The 21,393-nt window shown below is 38.1% G+C and overlaps 1 protein-coding gene across 2 annotated transcripts in view; it reads left to right on the top strand.

Moving 5' to 3' along the window:
- The window catches only part of PRKCH (protein kinase C eta), a 331,758-nt gene that overhangs the window by 307,559 nt on the left and 2,806 nt on the right, over nucleotides 1-21,393 (top strand). For both annotated transcript variants that reach the window (XM_009427900.5, XM_063792940.1), the window contains exon 13: nucleotides 21,122-21,177. In XM_009427900.5, coding sequence (XP_009426175.1) covers nucleotides 21,122-21,177 — 56 coding nt within the window. The remainder of the gene's footprint in view (nucleotides 1-21,121; nucleotides 21,178-21,393) is intronic.

The following is a 21,393-nucleotide window of genomic DNA, read 5'->3' on the forward strand; positions in this document are numbered from 1 at the left end:
GTTGGAGGCTAATCTTTACTTCTTGCTGTGACACTGGGCCAGTGACTTAACTTCTTTATGCCATTTTCTTATCTGCAAAATGAAGGTAATACTAGTGTCTGTCTCATGAGGTTGTTCCTATATTTATATTCATGGAAAAACTTACAAATGGCTCATATTTATTTTAGCGAGAGTTTTTGACATGGACATATGTGCTCATGATTCTGATATTGTATACATATATTATAGCCTAATGAATTAATTAGATGTTTCACAAGGGACACCATAACACTTAGAGGCTCTGTCATTTGAATAAATTTGAGCCCCATTGATGTAAAACATGCAGAAAATCTCAAGTCACTAAATATATGTTCAGTCTCTATTCTGTTTCTTGGCAGCTTTATGACCTCAAGCAAGTCCCCTAATATTTTAATCTCAAATTTTTAATCTGTAAAATGAGGCTACTTATATTTGCGTAACTTCTAGGATTTTTCAATGCTCAAATAAAATATTACAAAATATGGAGCCATATGATATAAAAGCTTATTATTATTGTCACTAGTATTTTCTCTAATCAAAATCTAACAATTCAAGGTTTTCCCTAATCCTTTAGGGCTCTATGAAAACGCATTATATTGTGTTCACAAATATCCAGTTCTCCTCTCCTGGACACAGGAAGACTGTACTGCTTTGCCTCCCTCTGTGGGGCCACCTGACTTGTAGCTAATGAAATGTAAAGCAGTGCAAAACCTAGGCATGATTCTCCAGCCCCCCATCCCCTAGCACAGCACCGAAGTCCACGTGCTCCAGACAGCACAGCTACAGGTTAGTAACCAAGCCATTCTAACTTGGTAGTAGGTAAGATGTGAGGAGCCCTTCTGAGTTACTTTATTTGCATTTCAATTAAAACCTCTGAAGATAAAATGTCATAATACAAATAAATGATTCAAGTGATTAAATGTCAGCTCCTATAACTGCAAACCCACTGGGGAATATTTTTTAAGTAGAAAATGTCTGTTACTCACTTCAATCACATTTAGTGTGTGTCTGCTTACTTTCGTGTAGAGCCAATTCTGGGTGCTTAGCCAGAATACTAAATGACCACATGAGCTAACATTAGCGTTGCCAGATTGAGGGAAAAAAATAAAGGACATCCAGTTTAATTTGAATTTCAGATAAATAATGAACATCTTTTTAAATATAAATGTGTCCTATGCAATATTTGGGACATATTTATACTAAAAGAATTATCGGTGGTTTACCTCAAAGTCAAACTTAACATGATGCCCATGAAATATTTGAGACTTACTTATACATTGTTTTTCTGAGGTTCAAATTTAACTGAGTGCTCACTGTTTCATCTGGCAACTCCAGCTACATGGTGCCTTAGTCAATGGTGCTTTTATGGTTGTTTATACTTAATTGCTATTAAACCCGAAAGGGCAAACATAAACTAGACAATTACTCTAAGCAATATCCTGTTTGACCTTGCTGCAAGCTAAGGCAATAAAAGATTTATGAAAGGAGTATCAGTTGCCATATTTGTTAAACTTTTCTTATGCACTGTTAATATCCTCTTGGCCTCACCTCTTTTCAGGGCCCATGGACACTATTTCTACTTCAGCTATTTTGATGGAACCAACTCTGTATGCACTTCAATCAGTTTTACACAGAAACAACTTGACAATGCCCTGCCTTGTATCCATAAAACATGCACCTCACCATTCACCCTGGAGCTTTTTTCTTGCTGCTGAAATGTGGTGCTGTGAGGCCCACTCGCTCCCCCACACATGGGGCAAAATTTTCATCAGTGGGGGACAGGAGCTGGTGAATACAGTTTTTCTCTTCCTCGCCTAACACTGATTGTCCTGAGATACAGTAGTTTATATGGCTTTTCATAAGACAGTCTTGGGGATTAATGAATCCATTGCATTTGATACCTAGAGGTGCCTACATTTTGCCTTGGGTTCTGCTTTCTGGGAAGCTCAGGCTAAGATATCATATAACAGACATCTAATAATGAAGCCATCTGTATGGGAAAAGAGTAAGGATTTTCAAAGGACTTGGGCTCAATCTAGTCACTGCCATTTACTGACTGAATGCCCATAGAAAAAATATTTAACCTCTATGACTTTCAGACTCCTCATCTGTAAGATGGGGGTAAGAATGAGCACTTCATAGAATTGTTATGAAGATTCAATGGGAAAATATACATAAAAATCACATTAGTAGAGATCACTGATAATTTTCTATGTGTTGGGCACTGTGCTGAGGGATTTATGTTTTTAGAATCAATAACCCTGTGAAGTAGGTTCCATTGTCATCTTCATTTTACAAACTGAGGCACCAAACGAGATAACTTGTTCAAGGTAATGAAACCAATGCATGAGGAGCCAGAATTGGGAACCAGGCAGTCTGACTCCAAACCTATGCCCTTAACCATTACATGGTACTCTTCATCCAGTGAACAAAACAGTGCCTGGCACAACATCCATTCTTTCTCTCCTCCTTAGTAAGAGAACCCCTTATTTATTTGAGGTAGCAATGTGCCCAGCTAAATGACTGCAGCTCTCAGAACTCCCTTGCAGTTAGATGTGATTACGTGACTCAATTCTGACCAATTATGTACCAGTGGAACTGTTAGGTGGTACTTCTAGGGGGTTTCCTTAAAACGGTGGGAGGTGGGCCCTTCTCTTGCTCCTCCTTTCTCTTAGCTGGAATATAGACATGAAGGCTGGAGTGCAGGTAGCTATCGTGGACCCATAAATTGATAATACTAAGGATGACAGAGCAGCAAGATGTTGTGGAGCCACCACATGGACCAGAGACAGCCTGTCTCAGATCTTCTTTTAGATAAGAGACAACTGCTTTTCCACCTGTTTCAGCCAGGGGAGTTTTGTTTTTATATTTGCACTGTGTGTATGTGTGCGTATGTATGTGTGTGTGTTTTCTTTTCTTATTCTTGTCTACATAGCCAAATATAATCCTAACGGATGCAGAATTTGACATTTTTGGCTGCCTGCCTATCCATTTATATTATAAACCATAAAGTAGCATATATATTTTAGTTGTAATTATTACATTTAATATTGATGAAGTGAGTATCCTTATGAACCATAGTTCCTACCTAAGCATAACTTTGGTTGGAAGTTAGGAGGAAATATGAGCATACTTATTTCAAGAATCAAAATTGGTTGATATTGCTACACATATTGCAGAACAGCTGCTGTCACATAAATCTAATTCCATCTTTTCAGCCAAGGCTCATCTCTCCCCAGGCAATATGCTACTTGCTTCATGTAAATATATTCATTTTCCCCACAAGACATGGTAAGGAAAGAATGTATTCATTTACCAAGGTGACTCTAAAGTGTGGAACAAAACCTACATCCATAATTATTTTTGAGACCAGTGGCCCGGCAGATCATACTGTTAAAGACCTGAAAATAAGCACATTAACAAAGCAGCCAATATTTATTCCTGACCATTGGCCAATTTGGCAAAGTATTAAAAATTAATTTTATGATCACCTCTAATTCTTGTGTCAAAAAAGTGTATGTATACTTCTCACAAACTTGCTATTTATAATCATCCCTATTTACAAAATCAATGAAATTATATTTCAGCCTTATAAATAATGCCTGTGTTGTCAAAAACAAAACAAAAACAGATGACTCTGGATAATGAGAATGTTTAAAAAGCAGCCACACAGAATTTATGCATATAAATGCCTACTTTAATCTATTTCATGTTTATACCTTTTTTATTTTAATATGGTTATATGCCATTTGCAAATAAATGATTAATTCTTTATAATAAGAAAAAGAAGCCAGGCACAGCGGCTCATGCCTGTAATCCCAGAACTTTGGGAGGCCGAGACAGGCAGATCACTTGAGGTCAGGAGTTTAAGACCAGCCTCACCAACGTGGTGAAACCCCGTCTCTACTAAAAATACAAAAATTGGCCAGGTACAGTGGCATATGCCTGTAGTCCCAGCTACTAGGGAGGCTGAGGTAGGAGAATCACTTAAACCCAGGAGGTGGAGGTTGCAGTGAGCCGAGGCTGTGCCACCACACTCCAGTCTGGGCCACAGAATGAGACTCCATCTCAAAAAAAAAAAAAAAAGAAAGAAAAGAAAAATTAAAATCACCAAGTACTTGAACTAAATTAATTGGTACAGTGAGGCAATGAATCTAATTTGAGTTTTTTTAGTGGCTTTGACAAAAATAGAAACATATCGGGCTATATATTAAGTTATATTAGACTTCTTGCCTGATTAGAGCAAACAAATACAATTTTTCTAATTTTTAGTTTTTCTAAACTATAATTTTTCTAAATTTTTCTAAAATGAAAAATTTTCAATCCGGTTTCAAGGATGAATTTCTACAGGATCCTTAGAAAATGGAAAACAATGTCTTCAACTGCAATTTTGTAAAATTATGAAGGTATTCTAGGTAACTTTTCCTATGTTGATCCTATATAAACCCTGAAAGTATAAAATTATAACTCAGTATTTTATTGGTGACATTATGTGAAATTGCATAAGAAATTTATTTGTTCATGATCCAATTCTGTGGTTTCAGCAAAACAGATATATGTATGCTCAAAATTTTAACAAATTGCCACTGAAATTCCACAGTTATGTCTCTTCTTTCTTTCCCATTCAAGAAAGCACATCTGAATGCAAATCAAGGGGACATTAGTATGTGTATAATCTTAATACTGCTTTAATTTAGAAAATAAAGTAAATCATTGACAGAATTCAACCATCTAACTAGTATTAATATCAAATTATTTGCAATATGGGCTCTCTGCCAAAATGGTCCTTCTCCTTTCCTCTATATCTATGATCCCTCTCAACTCAAATATTGAATTATTTGAAGGGTCTATATTTAATTTTTAAGTAATGAACATGTACTAAATGGGATAATTTACTACTAATAAGTTTCAAAATATATTAATTTAATTTCTTAGTACAACCTTTATGTTTTCTCATAAAAGGAAATAGAAAAGTGTTATCTCCAAGAAACTCCATACCTTGATTATGTTATTTTCTTAAACTGTACCTGATCCTCTATTTACAGCAGAGTTAATAGCAGATGACAGATTTATAGAATCCTCTACTTGAATTTTCTAGGGGTTAAGTCCCAAACAGTGGCCCAACAATAGTCCCATTCCCCCAAACTCAGAAGGATTTGAGAGAATGACTCAGACATACTACAATTTACTTACCAAAAATCACAGACCAAAAATGCTAAATCCGTGCCTTCACCATGATTTCCACCTTCCTGATATTTTCCGAGTGGTGTCAAATATGAAACAGCCTGACTTCACGTCAGACTTGGGAGGATTAAGAGGGAGTAAAGCCTTTTTCTTAAGTAGAAAAGCAAATGACAGAAATATGACTCCTTTTATTACATAGAGGATATAACATTGTACGTAAATGTGATTTTGTATTTAAACTTTAAATTTCATCTGTATATAGCATGCATTATTAAATAAAGTCATTAAAAATGCAGACCTGGAATGCCTTCCAGCTTATATAATTCTGAGAGTTTCTCAAAGGGCATATAGGTATATGTTGACACTGTGACTGAGAAGCTGCTCCAACTCAACACAGGGAGAAAACTTAGGGAACCCAGAAGAATAACCAGGTATCATCCCTTGGTTTGTGGCTTTCACATATCAGATGTCTAAAGGAAAGCCTTGGAAAATATCAAAGGGCATTTTCTGACACTGAAAAGTAGAAAGACACCATTTTTGACTGAAAGGAAATCTAGCCAGGCACTTGAGAAAGTGGGAATGAGGGAAGAAGAATTATCCTTCAGAGTTGGCCAGAGAACAAGTCATTCCCCTTCAATGCTGGCATAAATTAGAGGCTGCCTAGTAGTTAGGGTAAAGTTTTCCAAAAGACAACTTTTGAGTCTATCCATACATGTAGATCAGAACCTGGTTGACAATGTAGAGTTCTGTGCCAACATGGAAAACGTGGTTTCAACATGAAAAAATATTAAGAACAGGTGTTAACAATCGACTGTCTTGATTATGAAAGAACTTCACTAAGTCTTCCAGAAAATATCTAATTTTCCACAATACTATTCTTTTTTAGATTAGGAAGGATGGATTAGAAGAAAAATCTAGGCCAGGCATGGTGGCTCATGCCTGTAATTCCAGCAATTTGGGAGGCCGAGGCAGGAGGATCACGGGAACCCAGAAGTTCATGACCGGCCTGGGCAACATGGTGAAACCCCATCTCTACAAAAAATGAAAAAGTTAGCTGGGCATGGTGCCATGTGCCTGTAGTCCTAGCTACTCGGGAGGCTGAGGTAGGAGGATGGCTTAAGCCCAGGAGGAGGAGGATGCAGTGAGCTGAGATCATACCACTGCACTCCAGCTTGGATGACAGTGGAAGAAGAAGAAGAGGAAGAGGAAGAAGAAGAAGAAAGAAGAAAGAAGAAGAAGGAAAAGGAGAAGAAGAGGAAGAAGAAGAAACCCAAAATGAACATCATAAATTAACCTAACCCCTAATATCAAGTTCAGGGCCAGATGCAAGAAAATTAAGGGTCATTGATAGAAGGAAATAACTAGTGAATGAGTAAATTATCTACTTGATGGAGTTGTTTCATGTTTCAATTTATTAAGGAAGAGTAACTATCAATTGAGAGATTTTAGTTTTGCTATGCTTTAGCCATAATGCTCTTCCTGGAAATTATTAGTCAGTAGATTCATTTGCTTCTGTTAAAAAAAAATAAGCCAAATCCTCAGTAAAAACTTGCCTTCCTTTTTGCTCTACTGGAAGGCATGGATCCTATTTTTTGCATAACGGGGACAAGTTATTTAAATATATGTTGGAAAGAAGAGATAGAGAACTTAAACACAACCGTATTTCCTACAATTTAGGGCTGGAGTTTTAATTAACACAAAACTTTGACAGTGGTGCCATAACAAACATAGAAGAAGCATTAATGGCCAGTGATCTGGAAACAGATTATATAGTTTGGTCCCTTGCTTATGGAGTAAGATAGATGAGGACATTGATATGCACTCTAAGAGGACTTTCATTTCTCTTAGCTATTTTTTTATGAAATAAAAGAGAACAGAGCAAGTATGGTATTTACACCACAACTTCTTTGTTCCTCATACAAGGTACTAGACTGAAAAACTTGACCCTATAATTTGAGAAGTCAGAGTTGTCCAATAGACCAGTGGTCTATAATTTGAGAGATAAATGGTTCCCCTTTCCCATCAAAGGGAACAGTAAACCTCCAATTATATGAAGAACCTCAGCCTAAGGCTCCATGTTTTAGAGGAGTCCATCTTCTATATATTTCAGTAGCCAGCGGCTCAGAACCTTGGCATATATCACTGACAAGGACCTAGTCACATGGACACCTACTTCCCCTGCCTCCCTGAGTTCTTAGATTAGCCTAGAGGTTCCTCTCTACCACTTCTTGCTAATGGCCTGTTATTTAGGGAGACACTTCCACACTATGCCTGATGTTCTAGCCTCATTATTAACAACACTCCTTTTCACTCTGACAGTGGTCTCAGTTTGAACAATAAGTTATATGCTACCCTCACCTCTGATCAACCCACTATGGAAGTCGCTCTCCCAAGGGTTTTCTATGAACACTGAATGATTCCTCTATCCTGGTCATCCTGGATTTGAAAATACTTTCAGTATTATAGGCAATCAATTAAAGAAGAGCAGTTGTTATCGCACACATCAACTCTCTGCGTGACCAGGAGTAGGCCACTTAAATTTCCTGGGTCTCTGTTTCCTCATATAAAACAAATATTTTAAAGTAAATGATCTTTTTAACAACAAATATCATTTTGGCTGACATAAATCCAGGTTTAGCCTTCTACTCTTTTCACCAGTTGACTCTTATGGACCAGACTTCTCTGAGACAAGAAAATCCTGGTCAGTAGGTTCTATTTAGAGCTTGGGCAAACCAGAAGGAAGGGTCAGATGTCCTCTCATAGACTACTCAAAGCATCTCTTGAAGTCTAATAAACTCAACCATCGTGAGTGGCTGAGCTCACCCCTGGAGCTGCTGTGGATTCTTTATCCCTATTTGTAGGTTTAAACAAGTCTGTTCCAGAGATACTCAGACCAGCTTGAGGGAAACAGAGCCACTAAACTGCTGTGTACAAAAAACTTGGGCCTCTCATCCCAGGTTGTCCCTAAGTGTCATGTTTGAGAACAACAGTGTTCTCTTCAACTCTCTGGAAGACTTACTTCTCACTTCTGAGAAATATGGGCACATAAATAGACATACATCATGATTTTTTATTCTATAGAAATAGGTAGGTACATCTCTTAAGCAATGCACCACATTTACAAACACTCATTTGTACTCTGCCTCTTCCAAAAAGAATTCGAGTTGGTTTTTATCTCCTCATTGATAACTACAATCTTGTTAGTTTGCTTATTAATTTGCTTTATGCTCCAATAACAGCTACTTAATTAGTAAGTGCAACTACCAGGTCAGAGGTGAAGAAGGAAGTCTGTATCTTGGCAAGCCAAAATCACACAGGAGCTGAAGTTATAAGGTATAGATATGAAGGAAGAATCAAGAGAAACAGGGGAACATGCTCTGTAGAGGAAATGGAACAGTTGATACAGACAAGAAACTGCAAGGCCTGAAATAAAATAGTCTTTCTAGTTCTCAGTGAGGTTGATGTATTCCTATTGGACTTTATTTGTGTTTTTAATCCACTGTGTCCTTTCAGTCAACCCTCTTTTCAATGAAAGTCTGAGTTGGTTCCTTGAAACCAAATAATCTATCAAAATCTATAAGATCCCTGTTAGTTAAACTTTTAGTGTCTCTCCAGTCTAGAATCTAAAAGTAAAAGCTCCAACAGCAAATAGTTGGCACACTCAACTTTGGATAACATTTACAATGGTACTGTTTATAAAGATGTGGGTGAGATACAATAGAGCCACAGGGAACAGTGCAATAACCCAAGTTAGTAACTGCAGAGACGTTACCATACCTTTGCCTGAAAGCATAAAGCGAAGTAATACAGTTGACCCTTGAACAAGATGTTTGAACTGAGTTCCATTTATATACAAATATTTCGGAGATTTGTAACAATTTGAAAAACAGACAAACCACTGAGACTAGAAATAGGGAAAAAATAAAGGAAAAGTGAGGTATGTCATGAATATAAAAAATATATGTAGATACTATAGATACTAGCCTATTTCATCATTTACTACCATAAAATATACACAAGTCTATTATAAAAAGTTAAAATTTATCAAAACGTACACATTTACAGACCACACATGGCTCCATTCCCAGTTGAGAAATGTAAACAAACATAAAAATGCAGCATTAATCGTAGTCGCTAACTGCATCAAATTAACTGTAGTACATACTGTACTACTGTCATCATTTTATAGCCATCTCCTGTTGCCGTTGTGGTGAGCTCAACTGTTGCAGGTATCCACTTAAAACGCGTGTGTTGCTAATCGTCTCCAAGTAAGCAGTTTATCTCTCTACTAGATTTCTTATTGTTGTAAAAAGTGATCTTGCGGTTCTCCTGTGTCTTTCATCCTGTTTAGTGCAATACTGTAAACCTTGAATAACACCATGGGACCCATACGAAGTGCCACTAGTGATGCTGGAAGTTCTCCCAAGAGGCAGAGAAAAGTCATGATATTACAAGAAAAAGTTTACGCCGGGCGCGGTGGCTCACGCCTGTAATCCCAGCACTTTGGGAGGCCAAGGAGGGCGGATCACGAGATCAGGAGCTCGAGACCATCTTGGCTAACACGGTGAAACCCCGTCTCTACTAAAAATACAAAAAATTAGCCGGGCGTGGTGGCGGGCGCCTGTAGTCCCAGCTACTCGGGAGGCTGAGGCAGGAAAATGGCGTGAACCCAGGAGGTGGAGTTTGCAGTGAGCCGAGATCGCGCCACTGCACTCCAGCCTGGGCGACAGAGCGAGACTCCGTCTCAAAAAAACAACAAGAAAAAAAAAAAGTTTAATTGCTCAATATGCACCATACATCAAGGTCTGCAGCTGCAGTTCCTCACCATTCCAGACAGATGTCCATCTTGAAAACAGGCAACATAAACTTACATATCAATGAATACAGTTCAGTACTATAGATGTTTTTTCCCTTATGATTTTCTTAACATTTTCTTTTCTCTGGCTTACTTGCAATATGTAATCCGTACAAAATATGTGTTAATCGACTGTTTATGTTATTGGTAAGGCTTCCGGTCAACAGTGGACTATTCATGGTTAAGTTCTGGGGGAGTCAAAAGTTATACATGGATTTTTGACCGCATGGGGCTCAGCGCTTCTAACCCCTGCATTGTTCAAGGCTCAACTGTGGTTACTGGGACTAAGAAGGAAAGGGTCCTGTGCAGAGATATATATACTACCTTGACAGGCGCAGTGACTGAAGTCAAGGACCACAGCTTCACAAGGCAGCATCACAGGGAGGAAGCCAGGGGAATATAACCTGACCTCAGTCCCCTCCCTTCAGTGTCCTCCTGGGGCTCCTCATTGGCTGAGTCCCTCCAGAAGCTAGTGTGTAAGGAAACCTCTCCATGTTGTCCTGCAGCTCAGCTTCCCAGGGCAGAGAGCAGGGTAGAGAAGCCTCCCACATTTGGATTTATCTGGATACATTTCTGACTGCAACTTCCCAAGAAAGTGGTTAAATCTCCTGTGCTCACAGCCTAGGGAGAGAAGGGACTGTCTTTCAGGAAGATGAGGCGCAGGCCCTGCCTCGCCAAAGGCAAATACACCAGACGGCCATAGCATCCAGCAGGAGCAAGGAGGGGCAGCATCTCTCCCGTCTGCCTCCCACGTGTGTCAGCCTGGGAGGAGAAGCTTTCCCGAAAAAGGGCGCAATGGGCAGTAATGAGATGTGGCAGCCGAGTGTGAAATCCTGCCACTGGCCAGCGGCAACTGGAAACAAGGCCGAAAATAGCTCAGGCAGAATCCCAGCTTCAGGACAGGGATGGAAACACTTTTACCAAGAGGCTTTCTTTAAAGCCATGTAGAGCACTTGTGGAAATGGTATTGTGGCGTTATTTTTATTCCAAACACCCATTCCCAAGGGAACCCTGAGCCACAATGCCCTTCTCTGTTGCTGAAGAAAAGGGACTATGCTGGTAGGGCTGAGAAAGCTGTGTGAAGAGGCATTGGCAGGTGGCACCTTAGAAGGACCAGGGTGCGGGACACATCTGCAGGTGAAAGTGAAGACAAAATGCTGGCTTGTTCTCAAAACTACTTGTGTTTCTCCTTGTGGAGAATAAAAATATCCCCTTTCAATTTTATCACCAGAACTGGATGAAGGAGATCATTATGTTTCCAGTTCTCAAATCATTTCTATGAAACCCAGTGTGGCTGCCTAATAATTGAGTTCCCTAAGGAATGAATGCATTTTTTTCACCTTCTCTACAAACCTCTCACAAGCCTGTCTCCTAAAATCATGAAAATTTTCATTAAATATTAATATTCATGTTATTTTTATTGCCAAAAAAAAGTATCAAAATCCTCAAACATGCTCACCAATTCCAGAGCATAAATTCTGGATCAATATCATTCAATAGAATGGTGATGGGTTTCTTCTATATGCTAAGCACTCAGAATACCAAGATGAGTTTATTCATCTTTTTAAAAATAAATTTTCTTGTGTACATTTGAGGTTTATAACATGATGTTATGGTACACATAGACAGGAAAGTGGTTTCTGTGATAAAGCAGATTAACGTATCTATCATCTCACAGAGTTGCTTTTGTGTGTGTGTGACAGGAGCAGCCAAAATACACTTATTTAACAAAAATCCCTAATACAAGCTTTTTGTTTGTTTGTTTGTTTGTTGAGAAAGAGTCTCACTCCATCGCCCAGGCTGGAGTGCAATAGTGCGATCTTAGCTCACTGCAACCTCACCTCCCGGGTTCAAATGATTCTTGTGCCTCAGCCTCTTAAGTAGGTGGGATTACAGCCCAGCTAATTTTTGTATTTTTAGTGGAGACTGGGTTTCACCATGTTGGGCAGGCTGGTCTCGATCTCCTGGCCTCAAGTATCCACCCACCTCGGCCTCCCAAAGTGCTGGGTGAGCCCCGCACCTGACCCCTAATGCAAGTTTTATTGACTATAGTCCTCATGTTATGCATTAGATTTCTAGATTTGTTTATATCTGCTACTTTATATCCTTTGACCCATATCACTGCATTTCCTCCCCTCCCCTTGCCCATAGTAACCACTATTTTACTCACTGTTTCTGTATATAAGACCTCTTTTTAAAAATAATCCACATATACGTGAGATCATGCAATATTTTTCTTTCTGTGTCTGGCATATTTCACTCAGCATGTCCTCCACACCCATCCACACCCATTCTTCTTTTTTTCTTTTCTTTAAGGCTGAATAAAATGAGTTTAATATGGCCTGGCTTTCAAAGAAATGGATACATAAACAAAGAATTACAATATGATGTAATAAAATAAAACTTTATATTTTATAAACAGTAAGATCGTTGCATAAGAAAGGGAATGATCAAAATGTAAGTGGGCAAAAAGGCTTCCTGGAGTAAATGGAATATGAATTTGGCTTTATGAGATGAATAGGAGTTTGTGAGGTGGCTACGTGTGGGAAGGGCATTCCAAGCAAAGGGAACAAGACGTGCAAAGGCAAAGACACACAAATGACTACCATGTGTCCTAGGCACTAAATGTGAGTCAGCACTGCGGAAGCAAAACGTGCTCCAGGAGGCAGCTGGAGAGGAAGGCAGGGCAGCAGTCAGCGGAGCACGATGCATGGAGGTGTGTTCCAAGTAACCTAACAGCAGGAGCAGACTGAAGATGATTTCTTTTCTGTTTTTATTTTGTTTAAATTAAATTAGAGTATCTATCCCTGTAAAAGTTTCATCAGTTCCATTCTCATATGAATTCTTGAGTGGGAGGGACAGAGGCATTGACTTCATCATGCTATGAGTTGAGCATCACCTGTGTCCCCCGAGGGAAGTGTGTCATACAAGTGAACAGTCTTTCATGGCATCATGGCAAGGAAAGGGAGTGCTGCCTACGGGTTGCAGAGAGACAAGGGGTTTAAAGCGGGAGTATATGTTGGTCAGATTCACGTTTAGCAAGATCCCCCTGATAGCACTGTGATGAACTGTTTGTATTGGATGGTGGGAGGCATAATGGGTTAGTATTTTAGGGCTTCTAAACAAATTGCCACAAACTAAGAGGCTTAAAACAACAGAAAAATTATTTTCTCATCATTATAGAGACCAGAAGTCTGAAATCAAGGTATCATCACACTCCTCCTGGAGGCTACAGGGGAGAATCCTTCCTTGCCTTTTCAAGCCTCTGGTGGCTATTGCCAGTCCTTGGCTTCCTTGGCTCGTGGCCAAATCCATTCATTCTCTGACTCCATCTTCATATTGCCTTCTCCTCTGTGTGTTTGTTGTGTCCTCTTCTGTCTCTTAGAGGGACACTTGGGACTGGAGTTAAGGCCCACTGGGGAATCCAGGAAGATCTCATCTCAAGATCCTTAATTACATCTGCAGAGACTTTTTCCAAGTAAGGTAGCATTCACAGTTTCCAGGGATTTGGACATGGATATATCTGTGTGGGGACCACCATTCAACCCATCACACAGAAGAATCTTATTTCTGAACCTATGATCAGCAAACCAACTGCATTAGGATCTCATGGAGTGCTGCAGTTTATGAGTTGCACACTACTAGACTGGAGATGCGGACTCAGGAGGTGTCAGCCAGCCACCATGAGGACAACCTTGTGATGAGCGTGGGAACTAGAATTAGAATGATCAGGAGTCACTAGTGACTTGAAAGTAGAGATGAGGAGGATCAGGTTGAACATAATGACTTCTGGGTGTCATCACGGGACAACTTACTGAGATGAGAATGCAGGGAGAAAGCATAGTATCCTAGGAATCTCAACAGTTGGAAAGACTAGTGAGATCATCCTGTCTAGCCCTTACACATGATTCAGGATTTCCCTTTTTGGTATCCTTTACAAATGATCATGCAACTTTGATTTAAGCAACTGACTTTACTGAAACCAAAGTTGCATGATCATTTGTAAAGGATTTGTCTGACTGCCTTGTCTGTTTCCTTCACCAGCTTATAAACTGAATGAGAAAAGAGGCCATGTTTGTTGGGTTCACAGTTATTTCCCCAGAACCTGATAGAGTACCTGTAAGCATGAAGGTTCTCAATATGTATTTTTGTGGGGGATTTTTGGTGGTGGTGGCTGTTTTTAAAACTACTTTATTGTGATATGATTGTCACACAAAAAGCTGTACATATTTAATGTATACAATTTGATGAGTTTGGAGATGTGTTCACCCATGTAAATATGTGTTTTTGAATGAATGGGTGAATGAATGAGCAACTTTGGTGACAGGAAGATGTAGAAACTAGGTAAGAATTAGAATGGTTAACAAGAGTTATTCCAGTGGTTACTCTTCCATTTGGGGCAGCTCTAATTTCATGTTCCTCTTTATACAGTTGCTTATTTTGTTCCCTAGGTCACTCAGAGTGAGTCTAGCCCTTCCTCTATGTGAAAATTTATTTCAAATACAAAGAGAACTGTTGTGCTCCCTAAGTCTCCTCCTCTCTGGCTAAGTATCTTCATTTACTTTAACCACATGGCCTGTTTTAGTCCTGTTTTAGAAATGCATCACAGTTCTAGTTGTTCTCCTTTCATTCACTCAACAAATATTTATGAGCATCCACTGAGTGCTCTGTACCAGGGCTCTGTATGCAATAGGGGGAAAAAAGAGACATGCACGTGCCTTCCACCTCATCAGTGTTCCTCTGAAGTTATTAAACATAGCAATCCCCAGAACTAAGAAAAGCAGATGCCCCTTCCTTTGTACTGGGTATGTTCCCTTTTACTACTACAGTATATCTAAATAAGAGATACTGGTTCTTCCACTTGCTTTTTTGCAGTACTAGATGTGGTATTTCTTGTTGTTTGTACAGCCATGGACCATGAATTAAGTGTGACTTTTCTTTTGGGTACAAGAGCATATATACATAGAAGGATATAGATGGTATGCACAACACAACCATCTACATTCTTCCATCCCTTACAAATAGAATACGTGTTTGCACTCTTTGATAAAGGTAATGCAATGCTCAGAAAAGCGCCCCAGCATCTAGAGGAGCAGGGTGTTTTTCAGGCATCTGTGAGAAACAGATGCTCTGTCAAGCCAGGGACAGGGGCTCAGGTTACATCATGTGTTCAGTGAAGCACATCAGAATCATTTGCCTAGTACAGCCTCAAGTAATTGTTTTATTTCTTATTCTTCTATTATTTTATGCATTTTTTCTACTTTTAATAATGAAACCCATAATAAAACAAAAATAATTCAACAAAACTGATGGGTTTTTTTTTTTCATTTCAAATGTCTGTTTAACTAATTTGTTCACTAATGGAGGCTCCCAAGCTTCAGAAAAGATATTCTCCTTTAAGGGAACACAGATGTTTGACTTAAAATTCCATATTTGTGACATTTCAATATTGGTATCCTCATTTTTTTTTACTAATGAAATTGTAAGAAAACAAAATCTGCTTGTCCTACAGCAATTTGGCTGTGATTCAAAAACTTTTTATTAAAATGAAATAATATGTTCTGCAAATCTAATTGCAGAGGAATTAGACACACTAAACCAAATAGTCATCTGTGATACAAAATGAAATAAACTAGAGAAAAACCATTTCAGGAAATAGACAGTAGAAAGAGGTTCTAAGGAATGGCTGTCTGCTTCTATTGTGATCATTTCTGGGTTCAGTTTTGATGTTTTTAAATGAAATATTTTAACCTTAGACCTCATTTTCTTTATTTTCCTTTTTGCCCTGTCTTATGGTATGATCAGACCTCATTTTTAAATGACACATTTATTTCACTAACATTGTACTTATGTAGTTGAAGTGAATGGATTAGGATCATTGACCAACTTAATTGTATATAAATGCAAATGACAATATATCTGTTGGAGTTATAATAATGGTTTGAAAATAGGGAAGAATGACAAGAGAAGTTTAGTGGAAGGTGGGTATGGACATAACGAGAGTGCATGGGTAAAACTAGCCAAAATTGTTTGGCTGTTTTAATTTGCCTCAGTCTTCAACTTTAAATAAGAAGATTTAATCAATTAGATTACTTGCAGTATAACTATTTCAATTCTCCAAACACCATTAGGTTATCTGTTCTTCGGGCCAAATTCAATGCCACGTACAAGGTAAATACTGAATATTTGCAGAATGAATGAATGAACTAATGGACAAATAAATGCCACACTTCTTCCTTTTTTTTTTGTCTTGATAGGAGTGTAGGTCAGTAAAGACCTCAAAGTTCTGATGCCTGTAATCGAGATACAAACATTTGACTCAACTAATAGAGAACTATCTTTTGCATTAGAGTTATAAACAGAACACTAGATGAATTTTCTTATTATTCTTCTGTAGTAAAGGCATTAGGTCACAATTAGCATTTACTTGAAATGTTTGTATATTTAAATTTCTCTATATATTTATATTATTAAATTGTTGTGACTAGAATGTAATTTGATTTATAAATGGTTTCCAAACTATACTGTAGCCATGATCAGTTGGATAATTCAGTGTTTTTATAACTGATATCAATCATTTTAAGTTATTTGAAATCCTGATGATCCTCACGGATAGTTCTAGTCACGTCCCACACATACTTCTAGCCCAAGACGAACAGGTTGCAACAAAGATGTGTTTGTGCACGCATGTATGTGTATATGTGTGTGCGTGTGTGTGTGTGTGTGTGAAAGCATTGTGGATATTTTGTGTTTGCTTATTTTGTAAACACAATATTAATCTTCGCTTGTCAGTCCTTGAGGATTTTTGCACTTTCACTGTTTATATAAGCAATGAAATGATCATAAAAAGTCAACTTGACCCTATAGAATAGGCTGTGGTGTATTCTGAAATAACATTCTTCTTCAAACTTTCTCATTAATTGCCAGCCTGTTCAGCGACTGCCAGAATATGATTAACCTTCTTAGATCAGTTCCCACTGTTGTGCAATGCATTCTAAAATATAGCAGCAAATGAATATATGATGTCACAGAGACAAAAATTCTGCAGGTAAAAACTAGCATAAAGCAGATAAGCATTCTCTGGCTGGGATACAGAGTTTTCAAACCTCTTAAACCTTAAAACCTTACTCTGAAAACACTACATACCAGATGTGAACTGCCCAAACTTGTTTTTGAACAGATTCATTTTATGTCCATAGAATTTAATGCACAGATTCATCTTCATGCAGTTCAATTCATAGATTTTTAAACTGTTTCAGTACTTAGCCCATTGATTGATCTAAGAGCCTAGATATTAAAATGAAGTCTGTTGTTCTTTTTATTCATTAAAGATAAGAAAAGACTATTTCTGTCAATGGTTATTGGATTATCCTACTTGACTATAAACAGATCCCTCCCCTGCCATGCATGTGCACAAAAATTACCAGAGCCTTTCCTAAATTGATTGTGAGGTCAATTGCTTTGATGTCACTGAGGCTCCCATATTGGCCGAGGTTGCAGGGAAAAGAGGTTAGGGGAATAATCTCATTTCCAGGGGAAGAAGCATAGGAATAAGAATCAAAAGATTCACATTCTAATCTTGGCCCAGCCTTCAAACAGCAGTGTGACGTGGTCCAAGAAGTGGCGCTGCCCTAAACACTCATTACATCTTCACAGCATGAACAGGTGCATTTAGATAGGTGCTGCAGTATCCCCTTTTACAGATGAAAAGATTTAGATACTTTCCCTGTGTCAGGCCGTAGGTTAGGATCAGAGCCAGGATTCTGCCTGGAACAGGTTGGCTCATGTACTGCTATTTTAGAGATATTGTGATAATGCATGTGAAAGAACTTTGAAAGATATAAAGAATGATTATTCTTACACAGTAGGGTCACTCAATAGATGTATTTACGTACTGAAAATTGGAATGAGGGTGGAAGAAATAGTGAAATAACTGACGGTGTTGGCTGTCGATGATCGTAGGGGTAGTCACCACCTGATTTTGCGGAGTGGCACATGCTAGCTAAGTAGGCCAGAGAAGCTAAACACAGTCTTACCATATGATTCAACATTTGAACTTTTAGGTGTTTACACAACTGATTTGAGATTTATATCCACATAAAAACCTGCAAACAAATATTTATAGCGGCTGTATTCATAATGACCAAAAACTGGGAGCAAATAAGATGTTCTTCAATAGGTGAATGGATAAATAAACTGTGGTACAGTCAGTTGCTGGAATATTATTTGATGATAAAAATAAATGAGCTGTTGAATCACAAAAAGACATGAATGAATCTTAAATGCGTAGTTCCAAGTGAAACAACCCGATCTGAAAGGCTACATATTGTATGTTTACAATTATATGACATTCTGGAAAAGGCAAAACTATGGAGACATTAAAAAAATGCATTGATTTCCAGGGGCTCAGGGAGAGGGGAGGAAGGACTAAACAGGTTAAGCAGGAGGAATTTCTTAGAGTGGTAAAACTGTTCGCATAATACTGTAATTATGGATACATGACAATGCATATATCAAAATCCATGGAACTTTATAGAACAAAGAGTAAACATTAGTGTATGCACATTTTAAAGATCATTTAGAAGGTCAAGGGTCCTAGAATGGACTGCAGTGACAAAACAATCTAACTGTACTAAAAATCTATAAAGCAACTTCACTGAAGGACGTGGGAGGAAAAGATGCTGACCTAAGTGATTTTGGAAATGAGAGGAGTCTGTAAGACTAAAGGCAAAAGAAAATGTACATAAAACTGTACTTAATAAAGTTGTTTCCCATAAGGTTTCAAGTTAACAATTCTAATACTGCTCTACATTTATACCAGAATTAGCAATTAAGTAAATGCATGGTGGATGGTGGGAGCCAGATTTCTCATGGAGTTCACAGATAAACAATGGGAATAGGCTAGACTGGTCCATGTGGTAATGAATTAGAGTTGGGGCTATCAGTATGAATTCACTCATGTTTAGCTTAACATAGATACCTATGGTTACATATAGAAATATTTATAGATATTTGTACATATATACAGAGCTTAGTATACATATTTCCTTGTTGTGTCAGCTAAGAGAGCCTAGAAAGCAATGACACCCCAGTAGCAAGGAGAACTTCTAGTGCCCAGATTTTGGTTTTAATACTGTTCTCCAGTAAAAGAAACTAGAGCTCCTTGGAGAAATTGCTGATTGTAAGATTGGGTTAGCATATATACAAGTTGGCCCTGGAGCATCTTGTAGTGCCAGAAAGTAAGTATCTAACACACACAGACACACAGACACAGACACACACACACACACACACACACACACACACACACAAAATTATAAGAGGATCTCAAAGGGATACAGGAGCCAACTTCAACAGGAGCTCCTCATGGCCAAACGTGAAACAATGTGAACCACAAAATAATGCAGTATTAGACTATAACCAAAAGTATAAAATAACTATGAGTTCATACTATTATAAGTGAATAATCGAATAAATAAATCGTGAAAAAATGACACATCTCCCATGCAGAAGAATTCCAAATAATATCTGTAGATATTCTACACTCAAAGAGGTAGAACATAACCCCCTACTCCTTTGATGTGGGCTATATGTAGTGACTTCCTTCCAAAAGGTGCAGCATAGACATGGTTTAACTTTACAGCGAAGAACATGACAATGAGCCAAGCAATCAAGATCAATATCAACAGTAAGAAGTCATGTTGATGAAATGTACTCTTGATACAATGCAACAAAAAGCCTCTTTATCTTTGTGAATTTCTACCCAAAAACCCATAATCCAGTCTAATCATGCAAAAAAAATCAGATAAATACCAATTAAGGAGCAGTCTACAAAATATTTGATGAGTATTCCTCAAAAACAAGGTAAATCTGAAAAATCATCACAGCCAAGAGGAGCCTGAGGAGATAGAACAACTAATGTAATATGATATCCTGGATGAGATTATGAAATAGAAGAAGGACATGAGGGGCCAGGCGCAGTGGCTCATGCCACTTGGGAGGCCAAGGCAGCTGGATCACCTGAGGTCAGAAGTTCAAGACCAGCCTGGCCAACATGGTGAAACCCCGTCTCTACTAAAAATAAAAAAATTGGCTGGGCATGGTGGCTGGCACCTGTAATCCCAGCTACTCGCGAGGCTGATGCAAGAGAATTGCTTGAATCTGGGAGGCAGAGGTTGCAGGGAGCCAAGATCACACCATTGTACCCCAGCCTGGGTGACAAGAGCAAAATTCTGTCTCAAAAAAAAAAAGGACATTAGATAAATACCAAGGAAATAGAAGGACATTAAATAAAATCAAAACTGTCTCAAAAAAAAAGGACATTAGATAAATACCAAGGAAATAGAAGGACATTAAATAAAAAGGACATTAGATAAATACCAAGGAAATAGAAGGACATTAGATAAACACCAAGGAAATCTGAATAAAGTATAGACTTGTTAATAATATACAGGTGTTGACTCACTAATGATAACAAATGTACTATACAAATGTAAGTTGTTAATAATAGGAGAAACTGGATATGGAGTACATAGGAACTCTCTTTACTATCTTTAAATTTTTTGTAAGTCCAAACTGCTCTAAAAAATAAAGTATATATATCCTTTTTAGTATATGTAAATATACTATAGAGAAGATTTTGGTTTTACCTAGATTACATCACTGAAAGATATTGATTTTCACCAACTCCATTAATTATTTTTTGATGTGGAGATAAAAGATATAATCAGACACAATCCTGTAAAAATCAATTCATCTCCTTGGATATCATGATGATTTTAGTCACATATGCTCCTTTTGGATGGACATAGCTATAAGGAAAGAAATTTTTTTAAATGCAGAAGTATATTAAATTTATTCGTTAAATAAACAATGAACATCTCCAGATAGCAGCAAACGGCAAGGAATTACGTCCAGCTATAATTTAACCAGTCCGCTTTAGGATTGCCGCTATTAGAGTTCAGTGGTGGTATAAACCATCTCTAGTGTATGCTTTTTCTATAGATGGTTTATTAGATGATTTACAATGAAATCAAACACACGACTGTTCTTTAACCCCTCCAGGAACCTGATGAAATGCCTGGTCTAACAGGAGGATGCAGAGAAAGTTATGAAGAGAGGTATGTGAGCTTCTGTGTTATTTATTCTTGGTCCTGCAATATGGTCAGTGAAGCATCCTGAGCGCTCACCCTTTCCCAATGCTATAAAGCAAATTGGATGGATGAGTGTGATTTAGAGGAGAAGGAAACTGCAGTTATCACTGCTTTACCTTGACCTCTGCCTGGAGACAAGGCTGAGAGGATGACTACAAAATTAGAGCGACAACTAACATATGC

This window comes from Pan troglodytes, chromosome 15 (genome assembly GCF_028858775.2).
Source record: "Pan troglodytes isolate AG18354 chromosome 15, NHGRI_mPanTro3-v2.0_pri, whole genome shotgun sequence".
In the NCBI taxonomy this organism is placed as follows: domain Eukaryota; kingdom Metazoa; phylum Chordata; class Mammalia; order Primates; family Hominidae; genus Pan; species Pan troglodytes.